The sequence below is a fragment of the Leptonotus elevatus genome, chromosome 9 (genome assembly GCF_054856555.1).
Source record: "Leptonotus elevatus isolate MCC_2025b chromosome 9, RoL_Lele_1.0, whole genome shotgun sequence".
NCBI classification, from domain to species: domain Eukaryota; kingdom Metazoa; phylum Chordata; class Actinopteri; order Syngnathiformes; family Syngnathidae; genus Leptonotus; species Leptonotus elevatus.
This window is the reverse complement of record NC_141247.1, coordinates 25,912,738-25,927,379: the sequence shown is the minus strand read 5'-3', so window position 1 is coordinate 25,927,379 and position 14,642 is coordinate 25,912,738. Positions and strand designations below refer to the sequence as shown.

The 14,642-nt window shown below is 44.6% G+C and overlaps 1 protein-coding gene across 6 annotated transcripts in view; it reads left to right on the top strand.

Annotated features, from left to right (window-relative positions):
- chd6 (chromodomain helicase DNA binding protein 6) overlaps positions 1–14,642 on the top strand; it is a 46,574-nt gene that overhangs the window by 10,190 nt on the left and 21,742 nt on the right. For all 6 annotated transcript variants that reach the window (XM_086085690.1, XM_086085692.1, XM_086085691.1 and 3 more), the window contains 25 exons: positions 345–410; positions 485–549; positions 645–762; positions 1,508–1,594; positions 1,670–1,807; positions 3,715–3,836; positions 4,084–4,327; positions 4,998–5,174; positions 5,473–5,616; positions 5,734–5,832; positions 5,925–6,081; positions 6,891–7,101; positions 7,539–7,734; positions 7,807–7,971; positions 8,320–8,499; positions 8,974–9,084; positions 9,145–9,347; positions 9,529–9,609; positions 10,406–10,530; positions 10,600–10,759; positions 11,617–11,706; positions 12,721–12,824; positions 12,905–13,034; positions 14,275–14,353; positions 14,423–14,483. In XM_086085690.1, coding sequence (XP_085941816.1) covers positions 345–410; positions 485–549; positions 645–762; positions 1,508–1,594; positions 1,670–1,807; positions 3,715–3,836; positions 4,084–4,327; positions 4,998–5,174; positions 5,473–5,616; positions 5,734–5,832; positions 5,925–6,081; positions 6,891–7,101; positions 7,539–7,734; positions 7,807–7,971; positions 8,320–8,499; positions 8,974–9,084; positions 9,145–9,347; positions 9,529–9,609; positions 10,406–10,530; positions 10,600–10,759; positions 11,617–11,706; positions 12,721–12,824; positions 12,905–13,034; positions 14,275–14,353; positions 14,423–14,483 — 3,313 coding nt within the window. The remainder of the gene's footprint in view (positions 1–344; positions 411–484; positions 550–644; positions 763–1,507; positions 1,595–1,669; positions 1,808–3,714; positions 3,837–4,083; positions 4,328–4,997; positions 5,175–5,472; positions 5,617–5,733; positions 5,833–5,924; positions 6,082–6,890; positions 7,102–7,538; positions 7,735–7,806; positions 7,972–8,319; positions 8,500–8,973; positions 9,085–9,144; positions 9,348–9,528; positions 9,610–10,405; positions 10,531–10,599; positions 10,760–11,616; positions 11,707–12,720; positions 12,825–12,904; positions 13,035–14,274; positions 14,354–14,422; positions 14,484–14,642) is intronic.

The following is a 14,642-nucleotide window of genomic DNA, read 5'->3' as shown; positions in this document are numbered from 1 at the left end:
TGGGTCCCCACAGGTTAAGGCCTCCTTTTGTGGGTCAAGAGTTGGTTTTAAAGTTTAGGTTTGAATTGGGTTATGGTTGAGGTTAGGGGTAGGCAATCATCGTTGATGGTTGGGGTTAGGGGGGATGGGCTAGGAAATGCATCATGTCAATGAGATGGCCCCACGATGATGCAAAGACAAGTGTGTGTGTGTGTGTGTGTGTGTGTGTGTGTGTGTGTGTGTGTATTGTATAAAAAGCAAAAATTTGGTATATTTGTGTATCCGAAACAAAGAATGACTCTCATCCAAGCAAAAACTATTTGTTTAAAAAAAATAAAAATAATGGGTCATAATCTTGTCGACAGGAGCCGCCCGAGGACGAGGCCAACATCATCGAGAAAATCCTGTCGGTGCGACCAGTCAAGAAGGAGGTAAACTAAACTGCCTTTAGTTTGGTGACATTTCTCTTCTTCTGATTGTTCTCGATTATGCGCTTCGTCCGCAGACATCGTCGTCATCGGAGGAGCAAGCCGAAGAGACGGAAGAGTTTTACGTCAAGTACCGAAACTTGTGAGTCAACTGCAACCGCGTGTAGATCAATTGGAGTTTTTTTCTTTGTTTGCAGTCATTCATTCCCACGTTGGTCTCCTTGCTTTGTGTCCCAGTTCCTATCTGCACTGCAAGTGGGCCACGCTGGACGAGCTGGAGAAAGATCCCAGGATCCACCAGAAGATCAAACGCTTCAGGACCAAGCGGGCGCAGATGAAGCACCTCTTCAGCGAGGTAACCGCCAGCGTTGCTGCAACCCCCTTGATTCATTTTGAAAATGAAGACAGTTTGACTTGGAAATTGCCATGTCTATCATAAATAGAAAGACACAGGAAGTCGGCCATTTTGCTTAAGATGAAGCTACAATTTTAGGCTCGGGTTCGCTTTTTCCAATGATAGTGCATTCAGGAATTGTGGTAAGCTTCACATTTTACACCCCAAAGCCACTGACCTGGCAACAATTTGCTAGCAATGTCTGCCATGAGTAGACCCACAAAAAAGTCTCAGGAAGCCATGGCCGAAAAGACAGGAAGTTGGCCATTTTTCTTTAAAAACTGACATTTTTGTCTTATTTGGGCCAGGTTGCATCGGTCCTCTTAGGAGTAGTCTTGGCGCACTGTCTTCTGCTTTTACAGACCCAAAGCCACTTTCATGTAAGAACATAAAAGTTCGGTAGAGCCACAAGAAAATCTTAACAAGCCTTGGCCCAAAAGATAGAGGAAGCCAGGAATTTTGCCATCAAAATGATTGAATGATTTCCGTAAAGGAATCTTGATCGTGTCCCTTGTATTTTCAAAATGTCAGCCCCCACAACCAGTTTGATTCAGCACCTTGAAATTTGGTTGACACATACTCCCCAAAAGATTCAGGAAGTCTGCCTTTTTTCTTGAAGCAGCCGCTTTAGTCTTATTTCGGCCATTTTCGGTGATCCTTTAATCCGTTGATTTTCTCATGCCCCCCCCCCCCCCCCCCATTTCAGCCTGACGAGGATTTATTTAATCCCGACTACGTGGAGGTGGACAGGGTGCTGGAGGTGGCCATTACCACGGACACTGAGACTGGAGAGGTTGGTGACGCACTGAAGAGACACGCACACACGCACACATGCGCGTGCATTCGCCGCATTTGCTTGTGTGTTCAGGAGGTGACGCACTACCTGGTGAAGTGGTGCAGCCTGTCCTACGAGGAAGCCACCTGGGAGCTCCAGGAGGACTTGGACCCGGAGAAAATCAAAGAGTTTGAGGAGATTCAAAAGCCGCCGCCGGACCTGCGACATGTGGTGAGAAGAGGGGCACCTTTCTAAAACCTTTGGCCTACGTGGGGAACATCGAAAAGGTCAAAAATCAACTTGCCGACACCTAGGGCAAGTCCTAACTCAAATCCAAGGTCTGGATGTCAGCTGCCCAGATCTGTCTTTTTGGTTTTTTTGTAAATATGCCCTCAAAGACTCTCGTCAGTGGCTAGTTGCTAACTCCGGAGATTTGTGCCGTATCATACAATGACTAATTAGCTAGCGGTTTCATTGCTTCCTTAATTAGCAATTAAATATAATTTCGGGCTGGCGTTGTGTTGATGTTGGAAGTGGACAGTCGCGTGAGGACGAGTCAAGCCAGCTGGACTGAGCCGCGACGACTTGCACACGCTGCTTGAGTTAATTTCAAAATACAAGTAACAAGGCAATTGCATCAACGACAATGTATATTATTTGGAAGGCTTTTATTTTGAAGGTAGCCTCTGCAGAGCGGAACTATGTATGACCCAAACCGTGGCGCTTCATCCATACCGATCACGTCTCAAAAATGAGTCGTTGCATCACTCATATAAACATTTACTTGTGCCCGTGCGGCCGTATTAATTTTTTTTTACCAACAGTCCAGTACAGGCTGTCAAGTTGACCGTATTTGTGTCACAGTGTCGAACCCTGTAAAATTTGCTATTAAAAGTAGTCTGCGTATCTGCTACACTAGAGCCTTAAATAAATGAGTAAGCAAGGCAGGAAAAAAACATTGAGGATTTTTCCTACTCGGTTTACTCGAGTACGAAATACAATACTATAAAAGAAAATAGGCAAATCCTTACATACGTACATACGCACATGAACACAAAGTAGTAGGAGAACCCAAAGGCAATACAGGAATACCACGACCCAACTGAGACCAGGAAGTGGTATAGTGCAAGGGATATAAAACGAGTATTTCCAAAAATGAAATGATGTCCATAAAAAATACAATAAATGTAAAAGATAAAATAAAGTAAAGATCAATAAAAGTTAAATAAGAACCGAAATAAGAAAACATCAACAATTAAAAGCTAATCTATAAAAGAGGAAACAGAATTAGCACGTCTCAGACCCAGAGGCGGGTCGTTCCAAAGTCGAGGCGCTCTGACTGAAAAAGCTCCACCACCTAATTCTAAGCCTCGACTTTGGAACAACCAGGAGACTTTTGCCAGAGGATCTGAGACTGCGCGGTGGTTCATAAGTCATTAAAAGGTCAGATAAATGGCTTGGGGCTAGCTAGCCCCATACGAGCTTTAAAAGTAATCAGCAACATCTTAAAATCAATTCTAAAACGGACTGGGAGCCAATGCAGTGATGCTAAATACGTTGTTGTCCATTGGAATTAGTGAGAAGCCTCGCTGCTGCATTCTGAAAAAGTTACAACGTGGATCAATTGTTCAAGGTTGGGTTTTGTTAGGATTGATTTCATTTTGGCTATTATACGCAAGTGCTAGAAACATGATAGAACGATTTTATTGATATGGGTTGTGAAGGTGAAGTCTGAATCTTAAGAAGACAGAAGTTTCTGGCTGTGGAAGTGAAATCAGTGGTAAATGAGGTGAGGCGAGATTGAATATTTTGAGCAGCATTTGGGAGGTTAAATAGTATTATTCCGGATTTAATGGAGGAAGTTGTGAGCCATCCAGCAACTGATGTCGGGGAGGCAAGGCAGTCTTTTACAGCACCCCTCGACCAATTACAGTGCCTTCATGGCAAAATATTACATCTAAATGGCAAATTAATTTCCAATATAACCTTTTATGAGCAATTAGCGTTTTAAAGGCACGATATTGCATTCCTTTAAGAAAGCATGGGGTGGGGGGGGGGGGGGGATCCACAAATAAGTCAATTCTCAAGTAGCGAATGTTGAGTGAAATAAAATAAGTGTGTGTTCTGTCTGTGCTCAGGAGCGTCCTCCCCCTGACAAGTGGCAGAAGTTGGAATGTTTACAAGATTATCGCAATGGAAACCAGTTGCGGGAGTACCAGCTGGAGGGCATGAACTGGTTGCTCTTCAACTGGTACAACAGGTGAACACACACAAAACCACGCAGAAAAGTGCACCGAGACTGACACACACCAAAGACGGAGAGACAGACCCACAGAGGCACGGACACAGACGGACACAGAGACAAACAGAAACACATGCGCAAGTTAAGTCAAACGGGACGCTATAAAAGCGGGACAGAGAGAAAGACGGACAGATGGACGGCAGTTACACGCCTGCGCACACGCACAGCTTGTCGATGTTTGTTGAGGTGTTCGTCCTGCGCGCAGGAAGAACTGCATCCTGGCGGACGAGATGGGCCTGGGCAAGACCATCCAGTCCATCACCTTCCTGTACGAGATGTTCAGCATGGGCATCCGGGGGCCCTTCCTGATCATCGCACCCCTTTCCACCATCACCAACTGGGAGCGCGAGTTCCGCACCTGGACGCGCATGAACGTCATCGTGTACCACGGCTCGCAGATCAGCCGCCAGATGATCCTGCAGTACGAGATGTTCTATCGCGACGCGCAGGTCTCACTCTTCTACTTTTTCTTCATCGCACGACTCGCAAACAGGAAAAGCACTCGAACCAGTGCCACAGATAAACCAATACACGTCTTTATTGGATAACTGATTTTCAGGTGTGGTAAAAAAAAAAAAAAAAACTTCAGCTCAGTCTTTTTGTTAAACAACTTTTCATTTTTGCAACATGTTAAAAGTTCTTCTTTTTTTTTTTTAATCACTACACTAGTCCGCCTGCCATTTTAAAACATTTTGACATTTTCAGGACCCACGGGATGTGTTCATTAATCATTTTGTATATACTGTAAATACACCAAATCTAACAAATGAAAGAATAAACGAGAGAGACCAATTATCATCCGGGCCGATTATCGGCCACCAAGAAAGTGTGGAGAGACTGCATTTGTATACTCAGTGATTTTATTTTGAAGCTCTGACTTTGGACACAGGATGCGTTGCGTTGATGTTGCCATTTGTTGAACCCTCGATACACAATTTACAAAATGATTTTGGGAAATTAACAGCCGGTTTGTGTGTTATTTTTCTGCAAAAACCAAGGGGATATACTGTATGATTGATAATCAGGGTAAAATTCAATTGTGTTCAGTCGGATGCTTAAAGGCTGAAAGCAGAGTAATAAAGACGTATGAAGCTAACGCGCTTGTTTTGCTCCCGCCAGGGCAACACGACGCCGGGCGTGCTGAAGTTCCACGGGCTGATCACCACCTTCGAGATGGTGATGGCCGACTGCCCCGAGCTGAAGAAGCTGCATTGGCGCTGCGTGGTCATTGACGAGGCGCACCGCCTCAAGAACCGGAACTGCAAGCTGCTGGAGGGACTCAAACTCATGAACTTGGTCAGTACAAACGTCAGTGGTCACATGCTCAAGTTGTTGGTCAGTCTGCGCTTCAGTAGTTGTTTCGTCTCAAATAGTTCTGAAAAGGTTTCCGTTATTGCTTGGTGGTTTTAGATTTGGGTTACTGGTTGGTCTAAATAAACTTGCTACCATGTTTAAGTTATTGATACCTATTAATAAGCCAAGTGGACTGTCTTGATTTTGTTGCCGCGGTCACTGGCTTGGACTTGAAACTGATTTGCGACTCCCTCCCGTGGAACCGGTCCCGTTGGGCCGATGTTGCCGTTGCTTGGAGCAGGAGCACAAGGTTCTGCTGACGGGAACGCCACTGCAGAATTCGGTGGAGGAGTTGTTCAGCCTGCTCAACTTCCTGGAGCCGCTGCAGTTCCCCTCGGAGAGCGCCTTCCTCGACGAGTTTGGGGACCTGAAAACCGAGGAGCAGGTGAGGCATTTTAACCTTCAATTTGTGTTGGTCACTACTATTTGAAAAGGACACAAAAATCCAATGATCAGCCATGTGGTCCTCTGAATCCTTTTTTTTTTTTTTCTCCACTCCCAGGTAAAGAAGCTTCAGGCCATTTTGAAGCCCATGATGCTGAGGAGGCTGAAGGACGACGTGGAGAAGAACCTGGCCCCCAAGGAGGAGACCATCATTGAGGTGCTACTTTCTTCTCTCCGTTTGTCCTTCTCCCTTCCGCTCCAACTCCAAAATGTCACAACCTACCCGCGCTTGCCTCCATCTTGCTGCAGGTGGAGCTGACTAACATGCAGAAGAAGTACTACCGGGCCATCTTGGAGAAGAACTTCTCCTTCCTGTCCAAAGGAGCCAATCAGCATAACATGCCCAACCTCATCAATACCATGATGGAGCTGCGCAAGTGCTGCAACCACCCTTACCTGATCACCGGTGAGGCCTCGTTCTCCTCTTAAAGTCTTGACGTGACGTGCCACCGTTTATCCTTGAGCAGTTGTCTTGCCCTCAAGAATGGCATAAAATCACATTGCGCAGATGAAAAGAATACTCATGCACGCACTTCTCCAAATAGGAGGCCCAGCGTGCTGGTTTCAAGCGGTTTGTTAGTTTGGCACTCCAGGCAGCGTCCAAGTGACACTTAAAACACAAAACAAAGTCAAACGCACACATTTTAAAAATATTGTTTCAACTAATTTGATCTTAGATTCGATTAGATTAGCCGTCTCATCAGGCAGAGTGGGGAAAGAAGGGCTCAAACTACGGGCAAAACTGCGGACTTGCAGAAATCTAAAGAAATTATTATTATTATTATTATCATATTACATCACATATAATTATTATCAAATTTGTCAGCAAGTTGCTCAACAGTCGCAAAATTATTCTAGAGAATTGTAGTATTGTAGAGATCCCCAAGTCGACAAACAGCCCTGTTAGACCAGAGCGAAAGAGCGTTATCGACCATGGATGGTTGAAAGGCAGGGTTCGAAGCAATTGGTGTAGAAAAGGGAATCACCTGAAAACCAATTGAATTGCATTGGTTCCAGATCTCACAAGTATTTTGCGTAAAGGATGTGAAAGGACTTGAGACAGGGACATGGACCAGGGACGCTAGTGACGCTGGTACAGAGACAGCTGCCTCCATCCCCAAGCACACTGGGAATGAAATCCTTTGCATGTTTTGTAGCCAATACTGAATAATGCGATTTTGTTCCTAGCGTGGTTGACGCTTTTTGTCGTCACAGGGGCAGAGGAGAAGATCCTGGATAGCTTCCGGAAGAGTCACGGGGCGGACGTGTCCGACTTGCAGCTGCAGGCCATGATCCAGGCGGCCGGCAAGCTGGTGCTCATCGACAAGCTGCTGCCAAAACTGCTGAGCGGCGGGCACAAGGTCCTGGTCTTCTCGCAGATGGTCCGATGCCTCGACATCCTCGAGGACTATCTCATACAGAGACGGTGAGTGCGCGCTGCAACTTCATGTTATTGCCAAGACACTTTCTACCGGGTTACAGTCCTCAGTTGCTTCATTACAGTTGCAAACAGATTAGTCATTGGTTGCTCTTATACACTTACTTAAAGGTTGGTAAGTGTACTAAATAGTCATTGGTCGTTCTAATGTATTAGCTAGCAGGTTGAAGTTCTTGGTTGGTCTAATACACTCAGTCATTGGTTAATGTAATACACTTAACAACCAACATGTTCACATTATTGATTGGTCTAATGCGCTTGGTATCAGGTTCTAGTCAGTGGTTGGTCTTATACACTTAGCAGGAAGCTCAAGTTGTTGGTCGTTTGAATAAACGTCGGTCTCATGCATTTATTAGCCGATTTGAGTTATTGGTCGGTCAACACTTTTTAACACACCTTTGTGCGTGTTTGTGTCTCGTCCCCAGCTACACGTACGAGCGCATCGACGGACGTGTCCGCGGCAACCTGCGGCAGGCGGCCATCGACCGCTTCTGCAAGCCCGACTCGGACCGCTTTGTCTTCTTGCTGTGCACGCGGGCGGGCGGCTTGGGCATCAACCTGACGGCCGCCGACACCTGCATCATCTTCGACTCGGACTGGAACCCGCAGAACGACCTGCAGGTAAGCGCGAGCGGGCGAACGTTACACGGCAAATTCAAAGCGGGCAATTTGAAAACGCCGTCTTCCCGCCAGGCTCAGGCGCGCTGCCACCGCATCGGCCAGAGCAAAGCCGTCAAGGTGTACCGCCTCATCACCAGGAACTCGTACGAGAGGGAGATGTTCGACAAGGCCAGCCTCAAGCTGGGCCTGGACAAGGCTGTCCTCCAGGACATCAACCGCAAGGGCGGCCTCAACGGGGTGAGACTTTCATATCCGTGCTTTTTTTATTCTCGTCCCATCCCACTTCCACAGAAAAAAAATCCCATCTTGTACCAGTCCCGAACCAGAGTAAAAAAAAGAATAAGTCCTGTCCCGGCACACTCCTGGTGAAAACGAAAACTGTTACATACCGCTACCATTTTGGAGGTCATATACATAAAAAAAAAAAGCGAGAGAATCCAAAAAGGAAATCACGATTAACTAATTTTCCTTCTTGCCGAACGGGGCATACATTTTGAGTGACGGATTGGGTTTAGTGGATTTACTGACTTTTGGAGCTCGTCAAGTCGTAACACGTCTGTGACGCGGTTTTGGGCATCGGCGCAGGTGCAGCAGCTGTCCAAGCTGGAGCTAGAGGACTTGCTGAAGAAAGGTGCCTACGGCGCTCTGATGGACGAAGAGGACGAAGGCTCCAAGTTCTGCGAGGAGGACATCGACCAGATCCTGCAGAGACGCACGCAGACTATCACCATACAGTCCGAGGGCAAAGGGTCCACCTTTGCCAAGGTACGCGCAACACAGCCGTCAAGTCTTTGGCCGCTTTGATAAAGTTGCAAAGAGTCATTAGTACGAAATGACTACAAAGTTACTGTACATTTCTCTAATACAATTAGAAAATACTACCAGGTTCACGTTATTGACAGGTCTACAATTTAGCCGGTGTTATGCGGTTACCAATTGGTTATTACTTGCTCAAGTGTTATTGGTCGGTCGAATACACTTTAACCAAGTCCAAGTCATTGGTTGTTTTAGGTTTTGATTTATTGGCTAAGTTCATAGATTTGTCAGTCTGATCCACTTTCCAGTAGGTTTCAGATTTATTGGTCAGTCTAATGCAGCTCCTTAAAGTTCGAGGTTAGTCTTAAAACAATTACTCTGAATTAGTCGGTCTCGATCTGAGTTGTTGGTCAGTCACATATAGTTATTAACTTAAAAATAAAATCAAATAATTGCCTGCATCTGTTTTTTTTCCTTCACCAGGCCAGCTTCATCTCCTCGGGCAACCGCACCGACATCTCTCTGGACGACCCCAACTTCTGGCAGAAGTGGGCCAAGATCGCCGAAGTGGAGATCGACTCCAAGTCGGAGAAGGTACGAAAAAGACGAGCGCTCCGAGTTTCGTCCATGCTAAGCGGGTCTTTCTTCGCGCAGGAGTCGCTGGTGATCGACACGCCGCGCGTTCGCAAGCAGACCCGCCACTACAATTCCTTCGAGGACGACGAGCTGATGGAGTTCTCGGAGCTGGACAGCGACTCGGAGGAGAAGCCGTGCCGTAGCCGGCGGCTGGGAGAGCGCAGCCGTCGATACCTGCGGGCCGAGTGCTTTCGCGTGGAGAAGAACCTTCTCATCTTCGGGTCAGTCGCCGTCTGTTAAAAAAATGTGGTCAATGTGCTAAACAGTTCCCAAAATAACATATTTGCAAACATCTGCTTTTACTTAAAAAAAATTTGGGTGCCGAACAAAGCAGTAGCTGTGCAACATCATCAATTCCTGTAGTGAAGATTGGTGAGTATCTGATGTTTGTGGTGTGTGCAGGTGGGGCCGCTGGAAGGACATCCTCAACCACGGTCGCTTCAAGTGGCATCTGGCCGAGAGAGACATGGAGGCCATCTGCAGGTCAGCCACAGACATCACGGACGGACGGGCGGATGGATGAATGGATGGATGGATTAGGAGTTGTTGCATGGATGGAATGATCAATGCATGACGAATGTGTGAGTTTTGAGAAGACGTTAAGGACTGGATGTATTTGGATGGATGATGGATGAGTGACGCAATGAACAGACGGCTGTTGATGAATGAAAAATGGATCATGTGCGAATGGATGGTTGGATTAAACTAAAGTGGATAAATAAACCAGTGAAGCCATGAATAGATGATAGTTCCTGATGTGTGGTTTATGAATGGATGAATGAGTACATGCAAGTGATTGGATGTTTATGCTATCAGTGAATTATAAATGTGTGATTAATGATTACTTTGATTATGAATGAGTGATGAATGAATGCATGGATGCATGCATGCTGGTCGGATAAATGATGAATGAATGAATAGATAGATCAATAAATGGATAGATGCTTGGGTGCATAGATGATCAATAGCTGATGAATACATGACTAATGTATGGATGTTGATGGAAGGATGGATGACGATGAATGGTTGAATGATTATGAATAGATGACGAAGGGAGACAGTCTTGGTGTAGGCATGCAAGTCTGAGCAGTTGGATGAATGGATGATTCACAAATGTTCTGATGCTTGCATTGATGTCCGACCAACGGATTGGTAATGGAATGCATGCAGATGGATGAATGAACGGGTAAATCATTTAGTTAGATGAATGGTTTAACAAAATTGAAATGGAAATATTTTACGACAGCATCATTTTATGTATTGTTGTTTTTTTCATCAGGGCTCTTCTGGTTTACTGTCTGAAGCACTACAAAGGTGACGACAAGATCAAGAGCTTCATCTGGGACTTAATCTCCCCCAGCAAGGAGGGCCAAGACCAGGACCAGGAGCTGCTCAACCATTCGGGTCAGTACCTCAACCTTTTACAACTCCGCCCGTCTCCGGCAAACCAACCTTTGACCCCTCCCACCTCAGGTCTGTCGGCTCCGGTTCCACGCGGACGCAAGGGCAACAAACTCAAGAGTCCGCTGAGTGTTCCCGAGTTGAAGAACGCAGACTGGCTTGCCCACTGCAACCCCGAAGTGGTTCTGCAAGACGACAGCTACAAGAAACACCTCAAACAACACTGCAACAAGTCAGTGAAGCCCTACTTTTTACTTTATTCTCGGGGTGTCGGTTAATTATATTTTTTAATTGCATAACTCATGATTAATTGCAAATTTGATATCTGTTCTAAATGTATGTTTTCCAAGTTTTCATACTCTTGTTAACATAAAAGTGGGAAAAATGTTAAACTAATAGAAATATAGCTGCATACTTTAGTCGTAGATACAGTAATTTCATAATAATTCATAAAATTGACTTAAAATAAAAAGATGTACTTAACTGTAAAAAAACAAACAAACGAGTGTGATATTGATTTGTGTAGAGGTAATTTTTCTGCCACTAGATGGCATAATTTCTCTTGTAAGACGTTGGCGACAGCTAAGTGCATTTTTCTTTTCATATTAACTCAATGACTCCCAGCCATTTTCACTATATTGTGTTCTATTGCTATAAAAACATGGAACCTACCAAAATAAAGATTAGAGTCTCTTCTTTCATCAGGAAGAAAAAGTACAGGGAGTCCTCAAGTTACGGCGGAGTTCTGTTCCTATGCTGGCAGTGTAACCCAAATTTCGACTAAGTCGGATTTGCCCGTTAAAGTCGATATTTACATCAAAATACTTTGCACAGTAATTTTAAAAAACATATTTGCGTGACCCGGAAGACGCCGGAACCAATATTTCGTGTTTCCGCATGGACATTCATTGCTGACGGACGGCGGAGCTAATTCAAGCTTAAACACAAAAATGTGACGCTCCTGATGGCGAGCCGACCTGCTGGATGGACGTTCACTATTTGCGCCTGGCGGGGCCCCATCGGCGGCGTTTGCTGCATTGGCCTCCGGCTCTCTCTCACTTTGGATGCTATTTATGTTTTTGTGTGCAGGGTTCTGCTGAGGGTGAGGATGTTGTACTACCTGAAGGTGGAGGTTCTGGGTGAAGCAGCCATTCAGGCTCTGGAGGGCACGGCCGCCAGGTACCAGGCATCACCTTTTTAAACAAAAAGAATTGTTGTCAACACACATTTTTCACCGGACTAAAAACCCTCATTAATAAACAATAACTGGCACTAAATCAGTCTTCATTTTCGTTGACTAATGAAGATGAGACGAAAATGTACTTCACTTCATAAAAACTGGACTAAAATCTGTGGACATTTCAGCATGAACAAAGACGAGATGATATGATTTTGTAAGATCTTGTCTCTGCTAATCTGTCACTGTGAAACTGTCATGTGACACACCCCCTTTTCAAATCTGCAGCGAGCGAGTGCAACATGCACAAACACAAGGGACAGACAGGATTTGGATTCTCGGTGAAAGGTTAAAAAAATATATATATATATTTAGAATGTAACATTAACCCAACAGCAATAACGTTCCAACAATAATGTTAATCCGACCGCTAACTTACAAGATCGTAGCATGGAGCCGTAGTAGCCATTTGTTGATATACAGTAATTGTGCGTGAAGTTGTTTTTCATCAAAAAGATGAGAGAAAATTTGATGTGAAATAGTTTTAGATCCGAAATGTTCAACATAATCTACTGACAAGAAATATACAGGGGTAAAATGATGTTCCTGACTAAACCGTTTTGGACTAAATAGACGAATAAAATTACGTTTTCTTGAACTAAAATAAAGACTAAAACGCTAGATTTATAGTCGACAATCAATGGACTAAATAAAAACTAACAAGCGGGATTGAAACTGGAGTAAAACTGAGACAACATTTTTAAATGCCAGACGTACTAAGCCATAAATATCGGACAGCGTGCTAGTTGTTATATTTGGTCATCGTTTCATTGCATTTTTCTGCCAGCCCCCCCCCACCCCCTCTAATGTTATAATGCCAGAGGTCCACGCTGACCCTTTATATTTATTGATCTATTTATTTTTATTGAACCTTTATTTAACCAGGTAAAATGTTTGAGAACTCATTCTCATTTACAAACATGACCTGGACGTTCATATCCGTCCTATGACTCCAGCAAACTGGACGTGTCGCTGCCTGACATCGACTACATCGAGATTCCGGCGTCGTGGTGGGACGCCGAGGCAGACAAGTCTCTGCTCGTCGGCGTTCACAAGCACGGTGAGCTCCCTGACATGACCTTTGTTTGTTGGCTGCAGAAGAAGAAGAAGAAAAAGTGTTTGAAATGTGCGCCCAAACAGGCTACGAGCGCTACAACGCCATGCGCGCCGACGCCGACTTGTGCTTCCTGGAGAGGGTCGGCATGCCCGACGTCACCGCGCTCTCGGCCGAGCAGGGAGGAGGAGAGGCGGCCGCCGACGTTGCCGACAGGTAGTGCCACCAAAAAAAGAAAGAATTGGCAACAACACAGGAATTTAGCTCTATTAAAATACGCAGTAGCTAAATTCCTAATAACGTTTTGCTCATTGAAATATTTTCTTTTTCTGCTGTCGGTCAGTGGAGCAAGTATGAAATACTGAATAAAACAACCTGTTACCCGTCACTATCTCGCCGCTATTACCCACAAATCTATACAATAACCTTGTATCCTTAAACATTTGAATATGAAATTGCATTTGTTGAGAAGGTCATTCAAAACAAAGCAAATCTTCATTTTTACAAGCAGTGCTCAAGTGGCCAATCTAAGCTGTCACTGATTTGCGCAGACCCTAAAGTCACAATTTATTTTAAACAAAGCAATAAAATAAAACACAACATAAAGAAAACATAAACACTTGGCATGGGACGAGACCCAAATCCCACGAGACGAGATGTCGCACCAGATTGATTCAACGAGACGAGATTTCTACAAAATTTGTAGTACATATATATTTTTTTAAATGACCAAGGCGACGACGTTGCGTTGCTGTGACGACGAGTTCCAGAACTTCAAAGTACGATGGCCATATCTTATTGGTATAGTAACATTTATGAATTTGAAGTTAGCCTCACTACGTGTTAGCGTTCTGAGCAGGTGTAGCTGCAACTGTCTTCATGACAGTGTACGCTAAATAAGTGACTCGGGGGGGAAAGGAAAAAAAGATCTCGTGCTGTGCAGGGATGAGACATATCGTGGCGTTCTAATCGTACCAGATCTTGTCCCATTCTTAATAAATATGTTCAACTACCGGTAACACAAACATTTGAGAAGGATTCAAGTCCATTGATTAAAAGTATTTATGCAACATGCAATGCATTCTGGGAACCAAAAAGAAAAGTTATAAATCAATATATTTAGTTTAACCCCCCTCTACTTGCCAAAAATTGGCACTGGCCTAAAACAAAAATCCATATTGCTCAAACCTTAGAAATAACCTGTGAGAATTTCATTGCACAGTCCATCAAAAATGAAAAAGTTTATTGAATTAAAATGTGTTGGCAAGTTCAGTTAATTTCATGAAAGAGCATCAAAATCATTAACGCAGGATAGCAATGCCAATAACATCTGCAGGTTTGTTGTTGGAGCGGGGACAAAGACATCAATAAAACAGGAGACGGACAGAAGAGACAACCGGAAGCCGTAGGAAAAGACAAGAATAAATGCGTGTGTGTGTGTGTGTGTTTTGATCAGCGTTGCCAAAGTGGACGACGTCAGCGACAGCACAAACAGTAAAAGTGAAGGAGGAGAAGACAGAGACGACAACAGCAAGGTACGTACGTCCTCGTCCTTCCTTGTCCTCGTATCATCCACTCTGTGACATTTGCGCTCCTTTTATCAGGGAGAGGAGAGCTGCTTGAGCACCGACGCCTCCGACAAGCCGGACAGCGGTGCTGCGACAGGTCAGTGGCCCCTTTCATGCACGCCTTACAACCTTTTGGAGACTCGGAAGGCACCAGTAGATAAAAATAAAAAAAATTAAAAAAAAAATATATATATTATCGTCTAATTATGCAAGATTTCTGTGTGACAGGCAGATAACCATGAACAATTTTTTACAT